The sequence below is a fragment of the Mirounga leonina genome, unplaced genomic scaffold (genome assembly GCF_011800145.1).
Source record: "Mirounga leonina isolate KUSES-001 unplaced genomic scaffold, KU_Mleo_1.0 Mir_204, whole genome shotgun sequence".
NCBI classification, from domain to species: domain Eukaryota; kingdom Metazoa; phylum Chordata; class Mammalia; order Carnivora; family Phocidae; genus Mirounga; species Mirounga leonina.
The window spans coordinates 4,402,294-4,417,676 of NW_023270513.1; the positions used below are offsets into that span (position 1 = coordinate 4,402,294).

Sequence of the window (15,383 nt, forward strand, 5' to 3'; positions counted from 1 at the left end):
AGAAGATGCAGCATAGATAGATGAATGGATAAAGAAGATGTGGTAGAGACATATGATGGAATATTACTCAGCCATAAAATGGAATGAAACCTTGTTGTTTGTGACAACATGGATGGACCTAGAGGGTATTATGTTAAGTGACATAAGTCAGACAGAGAAAGACAGATACCACATGATTTCACTTATACATGGAATTTAAAAGACAGAACAAACAAAACTAAACAGAAACAGACTCATAGATATAGAGAACAAACTAACATTTGCCAGAAGAGGAGAGAGAGGAGATGGATGATATAGATGAAAGGAGTAAAAGGTACAATCTTCCAGTTAGAAAGTAAATATGACATGGGATATGATCCATAGCAAAGAAAATATAGTCAATAATATCCTAACAATTTTGTATTTTGATGGACGATAACTAGACTTATTATGGTGACAATTTCATAATGTATATAAATACTGAATCACTATTGTTGGACACCTGAAGCTAATACAATATTGTATGTCAATTATTCTTTAATGAGAGCCAACTTGTTTCTTGGAAAAGATAAACAAAATTGACAAACCTTTAGGTAGACTGACCACATTAAAAAAAAAGAGAGAAATAATTAAATGAGAAATAAAGTGGGGACTTCACTACTAATTATACAGAAATATACTAATTATAAGAAAGTATGATTAGCAATTATACACCAACAAATTAAATAACTAGATGAAATGGACAAATTCCTAGGAACAAATAAATTACCTAACCTGACTCAAAAAGAAATACAAAACTCAATAGAGTTCAGTAATTATACCTCACCAAACAAAGAAAACTCCATGGCCAGATGGCTTCACTGGTGATTTCTACCAAATATTCTAAGAAAAACTAAAACCAACTCTCAAACAACTCTTAGGAAAAAAAAAGTAGAGGAGGAAAGACTACTTGCTAACACCAAGAGGTCAGCATTACATGTTGACAAAGTCAAAGACCTGAAAAGATATTATAGACAAATATCCTTCAACAAAATACTAACAAAAAAATTAAACAACATATGGAAAGTTTATATACCATGACCAAGTAGGATTTAACTGATGAATGCCACAGTGGTTCACCATCAGAAAATCAAAGCATTGTGGTCTGAAAACATACAAGGAATAATTTCAATCTTTTTGTACCAGTTGAGACCTGATTTGTGACCCAGTATGTGATCAATTCTGGAGTATGTTCCATGTGCATTTGAGAAGAATGTGTATTCTGCTGCTTTAGGATGAAATACTCTGAATATATATCTGTTAAGTCCATCTGGCCCAGTGTGTCATTAAAAGCCCTTGTTTCCTTGTTGATCTTCTGCTTACATGGTCTGTCCATTCCTAAAATTTGTATGGAACCAGAAAAGACCCAGAATAGCCAAAGGAATGTTGAAAAAGAAAACCAAACCTGGAAGCATCACAATTCCAGACTTCAAGCTGTATTACAAAGCTGTAATTATCAAGACAGTATGGTACTGGCACAAAAACAGACACATAGATCAGTGGAACAGAATAGAGAACGCAGAAATGGACCCTCGACTCCATGGTGAACTAATCTTCGACAAAGCAGGAAAGAATATCCAATGGAAAAAAAGACAGTCTCTTCAAAAAATGGTTTTGGGAAAATTGGACAGCCACATAAAGAAGAATGAAACTGGACCACTTTCTTACACCCATACACAAAAATAAACTCAAAATGGATGAAAGACCCAAATATGAGACAGGAATCCATCAAAATCATAGAGAATAACACAGGCAGAAACCTCTCTGACCTCAGCCACATCCTAGAGAAGAATACAGGCAGCAACCTCTTTGACCTCATCTACAGCAATTTCTTGCTAGACATGTCTCCAAAGGCAAGAGAAACAAAAGCAAAAATAAACTATTGCAACTTCATCAAGATAAAAAGCTTTTGCACAGCAAGGGAAAGAGTCAAGAAGATCTTATCAGATAAATATCTGATATATTTATCTTATCAGATAAAGGGCTAGTATCCAAAATCTATAAAAAACTTATCAAACTCAACCACCAAAAAGCAAATAATCCAGTCAAGAAATGGGAAGAAGACATGAACAGACATTTCTCCAAAGAAGGCAGGCAAATGGCCAAAAGACACATGAAAAAATGCTCAACATCATTCGGCATCAGGGAAATACAAATCAAAACCACAATGAGATACTACCTCACACCAGACAGAATGGCTAAAAAGTCAGGAAACAACAGATGTTGGCAAAGATGAGGAGAAAGGGGAACCCTCTTAACTGTTGGTGGGAATGCAGACTGGTGCAGCCACTCTGGAAAACAGTATGGAGGTTCCCCAAAAAGTTAAAAATAGAGCTACCCTACAACCCAGCAATTGCACTACTAGATATTTATCCAAAGGATATAAACATAGTGATTCAAAGGGGCACATGAACTCCAATGTTTATAGCAGCAATGTTGACAATAGCCAAACTATGAAAAGAGCCCAGATATCCATCAACCAATGAATGGATAAAGATGTGGTGTGTGTGTACACACACACACACACACACACACACACACACACAGGAATATTACTCAGCCATCAAAAAGAATGAAATCTTGTCATTTGTAATGACATGGATGGAACTAGAGGGTATTATGCTAAGTGAAGTCAGTCAGAGAAAGACAAATACCATATGATTTCACTCATATGTGGAATTTAAGAAACAAAACAGATGAACATAGGGGAAGGAAAGGAAAAATAAAATAAGACAAAAATTGAGAGGGAGGCAAACCATGAGATATTAAACTCTAGGGTTTCTGGAGGGGAGGTCGGTGGGGGGAAGGGATAATTGGATGATGGCCATAAGAAGGGCACTTGATGTAATGAGCACTGGGTGTTATATGCAAGTGATGAATTACTAAATTCTACCTCTGAAAATAATAAAAAATAAATAAAATAAACTTAACCAAGGAGGTGAGAGATTTGTACACTGTAAACTACAAAACATTTCTAAAAGAATTAAAGACAGAAATAAATGGAAGGACATCCCATGTTCACAGATTAGAAGAATCAATATTGTTAAGATATCAATACTACCCAAAGCAATCTACAGATTTAATATAATCCCTGTCAAAATCCCAACTACAATTTTGTAGAAATAGAAAAATTCATCCAAAAATTCATATGTAATCTCAAGGGATCTTGAGTAGGCCAACAATCTTGAAAAGGAAGAATACTTTTGGAGGGCTCATACTTCCTGATACCAAAATTTATTATGAAGCTAGAGTAATCAAAACAGTGTGAAAATGGCATACAGACAGACATATAGACCAATAAAATAAAATAAAGAGCTCGAAAATACACCTTTGCAAAAATGGTCAAATTTTTCAAATGCTGAAATCATTCAATTGGGAAAGGACAGTCTTCAACAAATGGTGTTGGAAAAATTGGATATCCACATGTGAAAGAATAAAGTTGGACCCATATCTTATGTCATATACAAAAATTAACACAAAATGGATCAAATACCTAAGTGTAAAAGCTAAAATCATAAAACTTGTAGAAGAAAATATAAGGGAAAACCACATGACATTGGCTTTGGCAATGATTTCTTGGATATGACACCAAATGCACAAGGAACAAAAGAATATGTAAATAAATTAGATTTCATCAAAATTTAAATTTTTTCTGCATTAAGAATGCCATCAATAGAGTTAAAAGGCAATCCATGGAATGGGGGAAAATATTTGCAAATTATAGATCTGGGATAAGGGATTAATATACAGAATATACAAAGAACTTCTACAACAACTACCCAATGCAAAAATGGGCAAAGGATTTAAATAAACATTTCTCCAAAGAAGATACACAAATGGCAATGAAGTATATGAAAAGATTCTCAACATCACTAATCATTAGGGAAATTCATATCAAAACCACAGTGAAATACCACTTCACACATTATAATGGCTATTATTTTTAAAAAGCACAGAAAATAATAGGTATTGGTGAGGATGTAGAGAAACTGAAACCCCCATTAAATGGTACAACCATAGTGGAACTGAGGGGTATTCTAAAAAGTACCTGACTGATTCTCCTCCTCAAAACTGTCAAGGTCATCAAAAAACAAAAACACCTGCACATTGAACCTAAACAGGCTGACTGTCTGCTAAAATATAAGATTTAAATAGGAACCAGTGTCTCATAACATAATACTAGGAATGTCCAGGATATAATAAAAAACCATTCATCATATCAAGAACCAGAAAAATCACAACTTGAATGAGTAAAAACAATCAACATATGCCAACACCAACATGACTCAGTATTGTAATGATCTGGTAAGTATTTGAAAGCAATTATGATTAAATGCTTCAAAGAGCAATTATGAAGACTCTTGAAACAAATGAAAAAGGGAAAATCTCAGCAAAGAAAGAGAAGTTATAAAAATGAACCAAATAGAAATAAAGTTGAAAAAATAAATAAAACAAATACAGTGGATGGATTCAATAGCAAAATGCATATGACAGGAAAGAATCAGTGAACTTGAATACAGATAAATAGAATTGACCTTATTTGAACAACAAAAATAAACTGAAGAAAAAATGAACAGAACCATGACATCTATAACAATAATAAAAGATCTAACATCATGTCATCCAGGCCCCAGAAAAAGAGGAGAAATGGTGTGGAACTGAAAAAATATTCAAGGAAATAAAAGCTGAAAATTTCCAAAATCTGGCAAAAAGCATAAACCTACAGGGCTCATGTAATTCTGTTCTATTTTTGTACCTGCCTGTGAGTCTCTCATTATTTCAAATAAAAAAATTTTTAAAAAGAGAAAATGACAAAAGAAAATGACCTCAAATCCTCTTGTTTGTGATCACCTCAGGGATATAAAGCTATAAAAGAGTAGCTATAATTTATTAAACCCTTACTATGTACCAAACCAACCTTATGATTTTTTTTTCTCCATGACAATCCTAAGAAGTGAAAATGATTATTATAATAATAACCACCTAATGTTTTAGAGCTTGCTATGTGCCAGACATTGTGCTAAGTGCTGGGTAGTCATTATCACAAAGAATCATCAAAAGAATCTTATGACCTAGGCACTATTAATTATCTCCATCGTATAGATATGGAAACTGGTGGCCCAGATCACAAGTTCCACAATAGGAACAAGAACCGAGATTTAAAACTTGAGGTTTAAAACAGCAATAAATTTAAATTAAAACCCATGCAAGAATAGGTCAGATTAGCAGCCTAAACTATAGAATATTTAAAGGAAAATGAGATTTCATTCCTGTAATACTTTTACATTGTTAAACTACAGTAGGGAGTTTTCTAAAAAAACCTTCAGCCTAGCTGTTATCATATATTCTAAATCAATGAGGTAACACATCTGACAAAGGAATATGTTAATATCTATTCCTATGCTAGTACCAAGCAGCTTTAATATGGGTAGAGGCATTTTGATATTAAGCAAACTAGCAATACATTCATCATCAGTTTCACTGAAGGCAGCATAGCGTGATGAAGAGCATGAGCAATGAGATCAGATATGAACTCTTGCACCACTAATTGAATGGTACTGGCAAATCACGTCTATATCTCAGATTTCTCATCTGAAAAATGGAGATAACCACCCTGATCCAAACTCTAGTGAGAAGGTAATTCTGAAATGTTCTAAAATACCACATTAACATACAGAAAGAGTATGCAAGTTTAATACTTGACCATGAAATGCAAATATCTTAAATTGGCTAATACGTATCTTAGTAAGTATAAGCACCTTTTCAATTCCTCTAAGCTGTAAAATAGAAAGTACCTCATCACAGTGAGAAAGGGAACTCATCACAAACCACTCACTCTTCCCTTATCCACAGGACTCCTGGCAAACTCTAAGTGATATTTTGGACAACAAAGATTATGGTGTAAATATCATTTCTACTTGTTACTGAAATATTCTGCGTTAAAACATGCACATACATGCACAGATGCAAGCATGCACATACATAGACACAATGTCAATATTTATTACCTCCTTTCACCTTGATAGCTGATGTAGAAATATCAAATGATAAAACACTCCATACTGGTTCCACCTGTTGTGAATCCTTCTGACCATGAGCTTCCTCTCACTCTGGATCATCCAGCTGTGTGTGTGTGTGTGTCTGTGTGTGTGTATGAAAGAGTCTGAGAGCATGTTAATGTGAAATAGAAAATGTAAAAATACAGCCATCTTTCACCATTTTCATGAAATTGCCTTGTGAAATTTTTATTTCAACACCAATCTTACCAAATAAGACTGGTTGGAAAGCTTTTTTCTCACGTCAAGTGATACAATCGATTGGAATGCTGAACCTTTTGTATGTTTAAATTAATACACAGATTCTGCACTTTACAGAAGCAGTGAATCGCAAACAGATGATTAACATATTACAGACTGATTTCTTCTACCAAGTACGCCTACACTAGTATTGACATTGAAGTACTCAGTAGGTGTCAGAACCAGTAATACTCCTTGTATACACACTACTTCTGTATAGATGTACATACCTGTATTTATATACGCTTGACCCAAATCTGTCCTGGGCCCAAGGTGCCATTGTACTTCATCAACCAAAAGGATATCTATTCTGCAGGTATTTGAAATCAAAACCTCCCACACTGTCCAATTCTGGGACTCTCCTCTTGTCATCCCTTAAGTTTCTCTTTCCCCCAGGTGTGGGTCAGATCAAATGTTAACCACGCCAGGACCCTCCCTCCACGCTGCCACCTATCATTGCCTTCCCTCTGGGTACCTTCGCTTTAGCAGACAGACAAGTCGACCTTGACTTCAACGTGGAAGAACGCGCCTCCATTCCCGACCTCCTTCAAAGCCACAGACAGCACCCCGACCCGGGTATGCCTCGGCCAGAACTGCCTTTCTTCTTACCGGCACAGGCACTATTACACACACAATATGGTTTCGTAAACCACCGGAGCCGGGAAGACGACTCACCCATTCCTTTTGACCAGCATGCGCGCACACGCGCGCGCGCGCACACGCGCACGCACGCACGACCGCGCGCACAAAGGCCGAAGAGGAGAGATACAGTAGCGGCCTCCATGATGATTAAGCCCCGTCTCCCCCGCCCCCATGTGCTCTCGCACACGCCCTGATAGAGAAGTTTCACCGGGGCTAGGGTCCTTTATGACAAATGACCATTCCCCCCCTAACTTCCTTCCCACTTTACCCCATCCCATGCGGGACCGCACGTGAACACACACATGCGCGCGCGCACACGCAAACCTCTGCAGAGCCAGGAGAAGTGAGGAGGTGTGTGCACAGGCAGAATGGAGGGCAGTGATTACCCGTTGGCTGCATGACCTGGAGAGTTTTTATTGTCTTAAAACACCCTGAGAACAGGTCAACAGATGGATCATTAGAGTAGTTAAAAAAAAAAACAGGCTGAGATTGTTTACTTTGGGACATACTTTTCTCTTTTACTTTAAAACCTGTATTATTTGACAAAAAAAAAAAATTCAGAGAAAATATATTTCAGAAATGTGTTCCATGTAAACTTATTCTTTATAATTATTTTTTAAAGATTATATGCTTTAAAATAATAAGCTACACGTTGCATATATCTGTGTAACTAAAAAAATCTGTTATGTACCTATGGATGATATATAATTTTGTGATTCTTATTTTCTGTATTTTATTTTTCTCTGGTTTCCAAATATTTTAATTTAATAATGCACCATTGGCCAGTGAACAAATGGCCTGTGGTGAGTGTTGAGTTTGGTGTACACAGCTACGAAGATAATGAATGCATTCAGTGGTGAGGAAGTAACACCATAGTCACTATATTTTCCTCATCATTAACCAGGCTTGTCAGTATCTTAAGTACCGCCGCTAAATTTGCCACTTATCTTCCTTAATACTTGCAGAAATCCTGGAGATTTTGTTATTAAAATGCAGAGTATACTCTTTCACTTTTTGTAAATTAGAAAACAAATTACAAGGACAATTATTAATAATTTAATAAAAATTTGCTGCACTTTCACTGTATACCAGTTTTGAATATTTCACAGATATAAACTTAGTAATAAAATAACATAGATACACCTATACAGCACTCCCTATGTGCCTTGCATATTTCAAGCACTTCATATAAATCAATTAAATCTTCATAATAATCTATGAGGTAGATATGCAATTATTATATTTTTACAGATATGAAAACTAAGACACATAAAGTAACTTGTACAAGGTCACCAGACTAATAAGTTACAAAATTGGGATTTGAACTTAAGCAGCCTGGCTTCAAAGACTAACCACTCTACCATATGATATATAATACTAAATACTACAATTTACACTATAAATTTTTATGTACCCCCAAAATGGAATTTTATTGTATTTAGGTATTTCAGTATATTCCCGGGAAATACCAAACTTCTAACAAGGCCCAATAGCCACCTCAACAACCCTTTCAGGACTGTATACATGATACATTTTTTAAAGAACAATTATAAAAATATTAAGGTAAAAATCCTATTCTTAGTCACACTTGGGCACTAAATCCTAGTATGTGGGCTGAAACTTATGGCCTACCCTCAAAGCCTAAAGTTCCTTTACACTAGTCTAAACCCAAATCAAATGAACATCCATCCCAACACAAGCTAAGGGAGTGATGACAGCCTCAAATTTCATCCCTGAGAAGGGGTGAAAGAGAAGGAAATATAAAAAGCAGTCCCTGACATTAGGAAACTGGCCTGGTCCACACAGCTAGGCCATGCTATTCTTCTATTGAATATAAACCATCTCATAGAATACCAACCTCAAACAAGGTTATCCTGGGACTGTAATAAAATGAGACAAAGTAAGGCCACCTAATTTTGTCTAAGCACAGACAAAAACAAAGTCACTGTGTCACTCACAAAATCCCAAAAACCACTGCCATTCTAGCTAAAATGAATGGCTACGACCTCCTTACCAATTACAGCTGTATCCTTGTTCTAGTCTCTCCTCCCTATGGATGAGATTTATTGAACTACCAACCATTAAATTGTCCTATAATATAGAGTAAACCCCCACTTCCACAGAACCTCCATCAAATCACACAACCAAAGCCCAAATTCCACAATGTTTTCTAAGACTTACTTACTGATAACATACAGTGTCTCCCTAGGATGTGTGTTCTCTCTCATGGCAATGACGGAGACTATGGGTATGTTCAACTTGTTCAACTATGTTCAACTTGGGCATGTCCTTGTTCAACTATGGGTATGTCCTTGATGGTCTTTAGCTAGACACCACTGACATGAGGGATAAAGCAAAGGTCAGAAGCAGTTTTACTGCTCTATCTCATGGAGGCTAGAGAAAGGGACAGGAGGGACTTCAAGATGCTTAGCCCCCTCTGTAAAATAGAGGGAGAGATACACCCATGTTTCTGATTTTTAATGCACAGTAACAGTAACTACAATTAAAAGAGGCCCAATCTTGGTTTTGTTGGGGGGGTTGGAGGGTCAGGAATTTAACAGAGGGCAAGATTGAGGGTGGTGAAGAGTATGAAAATGTTTATATTTATCAAGCATACATTGGAAGTATTTCCCAATTTAGGTTCCCCTATAGTACTAAGTTGTTTCTATTTCCCTATACCCTGTCAACTATTGCAACCCCAGAGAAAAGCAAGTGAGCATTTACCATTGTCCCTGGGAGAAAGATATATTACAGGAGGGTCCTATCCAGATAGGAAATGGAAAGAAAACGCCCCTATCTTCCTCCTCAGTTGATTGTAAAGATGAGGCAGGGGTAAGAAAATCAGGCAGTGTTATAAACTTACCTCTCTGAGCCAAAATCCGAAGGAGGCATGTTCAATAATGGAGGAATAAGTCACAAGCAGAAGAGCTTTTGTTCCACTTTCATCTTATAATTCTGTGGGATCACATCACAATCACCTGGGATGGAAGAGTGGATAGGCAGCAATAACGAGACACAGTTAGCACTTCCTAGCCGCTCTCAGATCTCACATGGCTTGGAAGGGATTTAAAAATTCCGTTTTTCCCAGAGGGATAGATGTGACCTTCAGAGTCTGCCAAAATGGGAAGCCAAACCTCTGGGTTTCCACATATGAAGAAGGCAGGGTCAGCTCTGAGACAAGTCAGCTCTCTAACCGACCACATCCTATTTCCCCAGTCAGTGCACTCCCCCACCAACGTCATAAAACAATATAAGCCCCTCTACATCTAGATGACATTGTGGAAGGGTAGGTAAATCTGAACTATAGACTAACATACAAGAGCCTGTTATTTATAACAGTGTTTAAATTATGAAATAGCAAATTTACTGGATTAAAACTGAGATTTTTGTTTCCCTGCAAACTTGGGGTGTGGAAGTGGACTCAGGATTAAAATTAGATTAGTTAAAAAAAATCTGAGAGTTTCTTTGCACATCTAAATATAGTGTTAGTAAACCTGCATGCATATTTAAACACAGAAAAATAATAGAAAATAAGTCAAGACATTAACAGTGCTTATCTTTGGGGAGTGGGTATGTGGATTTTGGTTTAATTAATGTGTTTTTTAGTATTTTCCAGCTGTTTTCCAATGAACATAATACTTTTATGAGAAAAAAAAGATCAGTTTTAAAACAGGATACACTCTGAAATTTTTATTTATTTTATTTCGCAGTGAAAGAACATGAAAAAAAAACTTCAAAATGGTAACATGATTACTTCCAATGAATGATTAAATGTACTATAGGAAGAGAAATTATACACTGTGATTACAGTTTACAAAATTACACAGAACAATATGTGGTGATCTTTTGAGAGTACTGTGATTAACACTTCACTGATAAACACCAACCTCAATATAACTAAGTTTTATTATTTATCATGGTCACATAAAATACAAGAGCCTATGGACAAGCTGTTATTAACCATAAATGTGGTTTTGCCTGAAACTCTTAACCATATGCAGGCTTCTTAAGCATTCAAGTTTTAAATTCTACTGTATTTTTATTGCAAAATGAAGCAGGTACAACAGAATTAAACCCACTAGATAAAGGACTAAGAAAACACAAATATAAAAAACAAACAACAACAACAGCAGAAAACCTTGGGTTGGTTCTCCAAGATTTTCTTTCCAAATAAATGACCTCATTTAGCAGTTCCGATAATATTCACAGCCACAGACTAATAACTACATGATAAAAGGACTTTAGAAGGATTCAACTACACAACACTATATTAATATTTTAAATCATCTACCACAGTTTACATTTCTTGAAAGCATTCTACTACTAAAATGCAAGATCAAATGAATTAGTATTTAAATTTCCCTTATACTTCTGAGACCTATGTTTTAAGTGACACTACAAGAAAAAATTCAGAACACAAGACTGTAATTAACTTCTTATATCTTGAGTAACGATCTAGGGCAGTTAATGTCAGGCCAAGTACACTTTGCTTTTAGCGATCAATGTCTTCCACTATTGCCTCCAGATTTTTGCAACAGGCTTTAACCTCCTCAATTGCAGCCATCCAATTATCATAAATAATTTTGTCATAAATTGCATCATTAACTTCCCTAACTACTCCCTCCTGCTGAGATTCAAGTGCATCACCTGAGAAAAACAGTACTGATCTTGGGATTATGTAAGTACGTAAATTGTGACCAAGTAAAAAGTCATCATTTCCATCTTTTCCATTTGAGCTGATTCCATGAGGAGTAAAGAAATTGAAGAATGAATCCTTGGGAAAATTTTCAGTTACAGTTCGGATTGTTCCCCAGATCCGGTGTTTCTGCTTCTTCCTGATGGTTTTCAAAGTGACATTCTTTCCTTCATTCCAATCTATCTCACAGCCTGTGCAATACTCAATCGCCGTTCCCCTATAGGGATGGGGATCATAATACGCCAGCCTTGACTTCAGCACGTAAGTCTTTGTTAACAGCTCATTTTTGAAATATTCATTGGGTTTGAAGTGAAATTCTAGTGTAAAACTGAGAGGCTCACCAGGATCTGAAAGTTTCACTTTAATATCTGTTAGGAGCTTCAGAATAGGCTCGTCATATTTCTTAATCAAAGGAGTGAGTGTGTCAACGTTTTTTAAGACAGTCAGCCAAAAATCAGGAATTCCTTTAGGATCCTGTTCTTCTTTATTCTCTTCTCCAGTAGCCTCAATGTCATCATCATCATCATCGTCATCGTCATCGTCATCATCCTCCTCAACAGCATAATCATAATAATCTCCCTCATAGTCATCATCCTCATCCATATACTCATGCATCAGGCCCTCCTCATTACCATACATCTCTTCCTCATCATACATCGCATCATCATAGTTCTCAGAGTCTGAGTTGTATTCACATTCCTCTTTTGTAGGTTCATAGATTGCATTTATGATCTGACGTCTTTTTTCCAATAAGGGTTGATACATTTCAGCAAACTTTCTTTCAATGCCATGAAATTCCCTCAGAAATTTGGATTCTAGATTGGCCACTCTAGTTTGAAGCTTTTTGAGGGCTAACACACGGTACTTAACTTTCAAAGGTAGACTTTCAACGAAGTCTGTATCTAAAAGATAACCAATAAGTCCTTTTGGACGGTCTGAATCCTCATCAGTATCTTCATCTTTTACCCCGCCTTCCCCGGACCCAGCAGCAGCATCTTCACCTTTTCCGCCTTCTTCCCCATGCCCAGCGGCGGCTTCTTCACCGCTCTCCTTATCATCTCCAGGCCCAGCTGCGATATCTTCACTGCGCTCCGGCTGTTCCCTGGGTCCCTCCATCATTACCTTATTACCAGCCTCTTCTTGACTAGATTCTAACAGTTCCTTGTGGTCGGCTGACTCGGCCATTTTTCAAAGGACCGTAACGCGTAAGGTGGCTACCGCCAAGATAAGGAGACCTGGCCTCCGCAGGGAAAGACTCACCGGAATAGCAGAAGCGGCGGTGGTTGGGGCAGAGGTGGAACAGGCAGTAGTGTCTGGGCTGCGGGAGTAACGGTGGAGGCTGCTGCCGGGATGAAGGCTGTGCTGATGCTGTGAGAAGCGGACAGAGGCAACCGTAGCCAAGGCTGAGTGCAGAGAGTGGCGATGGTCAGCCTTGGAAGAGCGAGCCAGAGACTGCAGAGAGCTGCAGTGGGCGGATCCTTCGCAAGCAGCAGCTGCTGCAAGAAAAAAACGGTGCCGCAATATGATTACGCAGCTGTCTCTTGACTAGATTTTCTCCCGGCAAAGAGTTGGCTGCGTCACTCCCTCCCTCCCCTACGACTCTGCTCTAATCTCATTAGCTGGGCTGGGCGATTGACAAGTCCTGAGCCAATAAATTATTAGATCTAGCAAGTTTTCCAGCTCTGCTCACCTTCCCAGGTTCTCTAATATAGCTGATTCATCCACCTCTCACTTATCCTCCAACCCCCTCCCGAGTTTTCAGAAACCTAGATTTTATTTGTTTATTCTCTCAGTTTGTAACTGGTATTATAATATCAAAAAAAAATCTAAAAAAATACTATCTAAAATGTAGGACAAGGCCAGAGGACAAGGCATCCACCCATCTTAAATCTGTCCCTTTGATTTTAGCCCCAGGCTCTGGAAAGAGGAGAGGTGGGGCGGGGGTATTTATAAAGATAGGCTAGAAGGGAAAACACTTAAAAAATCAGCGATCTTGATCTTAGGATGGTGTAATTGTCAGTGATTTAAATAGTCTATATTTTGTTTTTTACTGTATTTTCCATAAGCTATATGGTGAGTGAGCAGTAATTTTAAATTGGAAATGCCTCCTAACATTTCCTGGGGTGGCAGGGGGGACAAAAGAGGTGGTTAGATGAGGGTTAGGGTGAAATAGGGCCCGTGATAAAGATCCAAAGTGCTGTATCCAACTGACAAGTGAACACACAAGACAATAAACCAGTCTTATCAGTAACTCACTCCTAATACTGACTTGTCTCTTCCTCTTTTTGGATATTGGCTCTCAAGCCATTGGGCATTTTAAAAAGAAATGTTCAAATGTAAAGTAATATTTATTTAAAAAATCATAGCATTTGCTTGACACTTTTGAGTTACTGAAAATAATCTAAATCTCAGCATTAAAGACATGGTTAAATACATGATACAGGATGGAATACTATGCAGTCATTTGAAAATATCTTCTGGGGGCGCCTGGGTGGCTCAGTCGGTTAAGCGTCTGCCTTCGGCTCAGGTCATGATCCCAGGGTCCTGGGATCGAGCCCCACATCGGGCTACCTGCTCAGCAGGATGCCTGCTTCTCCTGTCCCACTCCCCCTGCTTGTGTTCCCTCTCTCGCTGTGTCTCTCTGTGTCAAATAAATAAATAAAATCTTAAAAAAATAATAAAAAAAAAGAAAATATCTTCTGGATAGGAATCATTGATGATATTTATTGTCCATATTTCCAATGCTGATAGTTTATTAATTGAACAACTTTTTAAAATTTTAACTATTTCCCAGATTTAAACAATTTGCATTGTGTTATTATCACAGAGATAAACACTGTTTACATATTGTATTTCTTTAAGATTCTTTCAGTATACAGGTAGTTTTCTTTTTACTTATTTTATCTCTGTGTACTGTATACCATCACAGTATTTACAAAATTCAGTTTTCAGCCTTATGTATCAGTCTGGTAGTTCCCTTGTTATGAGTCCATCGCATTCCAAGTTTCTTTTTCTGGTTCTGAAGTTGCAACATTCCTTGTAGTTTTCTGATAATAAATTCAACACATGCTCATTTTTAAAAATTTGGAAAATAAGGAAAATTTTAGAGTACAACAGAAATCACTACTAATCTCACAACCCTGACAGAACCAATGTGAACATTTTGGTCATTTTCTTTCTAACATGTCTATATATGTGTTGCATTTAGGCTAGAGTTTTCTAAAAACAAAACTGAGATAAACCCTTTTATAAACCTTTCCCTCTCACTACCATATTCCAATGTCCTTTAGTAGTTTCCAAAAATGTAAGTTTAGAAGAAAATCCATTGTTATTTAAATATATTATGTAGTTAAACCAAATTATTAAAAGAGAAAATATGCCATCTAATTTTAAGATTGAAGAGTACATCCTAGTCATTCATGCAATCATAGAAACCACAAAGGGAATGATGTATTTCATTGCATAAAACAAAAGTATATGATGCCAAAAGTATAGGCAACAAAAGAAAAAATGGATAAATTGGACTTCTTTATTTTTATTTTTTCTAAAGATGTTATTTTATTTATTTATTAGAGAGAGAGAGAAACAGCATGAGAGGGGAGAGGGTCAGAGGGAGAAGCAGGCTCCCTGCCGAGCCGGGAGCCCGATGTGGGACTCGATCCCAGGACTCCAGGACCATGACCTGAGCCGAAGGCAGTCACTTAACCAACTGAGCCACCCAGGCGCCCCGA

At 37.1% G+C, this 15,383-nt stretch overlaps 1 protein-coding gene across 1 annotated transcript; it reads right to left on the reverse strand.

Annotated features, from left to right (window-relative positions):
- Positions 1–11,124: 11,124 nt before the first annotated feature.
- Positions 11,125–13,240, reverse strand: NAP1L2 (nucleosome assembly protein 1 like 2). Its single transcript, XM_035028643.1, has one exon. It carries the CDS (start codon positions 12,835–12,837, stop codon positions 11,449–11,451), a length of 1,389 nt encoding a protein of 462 aa, XP_034884534.1. The 5' UTR covers positions 12,838–13,240; the 3' UTR covers positions 11,125–11,448.
- Between the last annotated feature and the right edge of the window lie 2,143 nt (positions 13,241–15,383).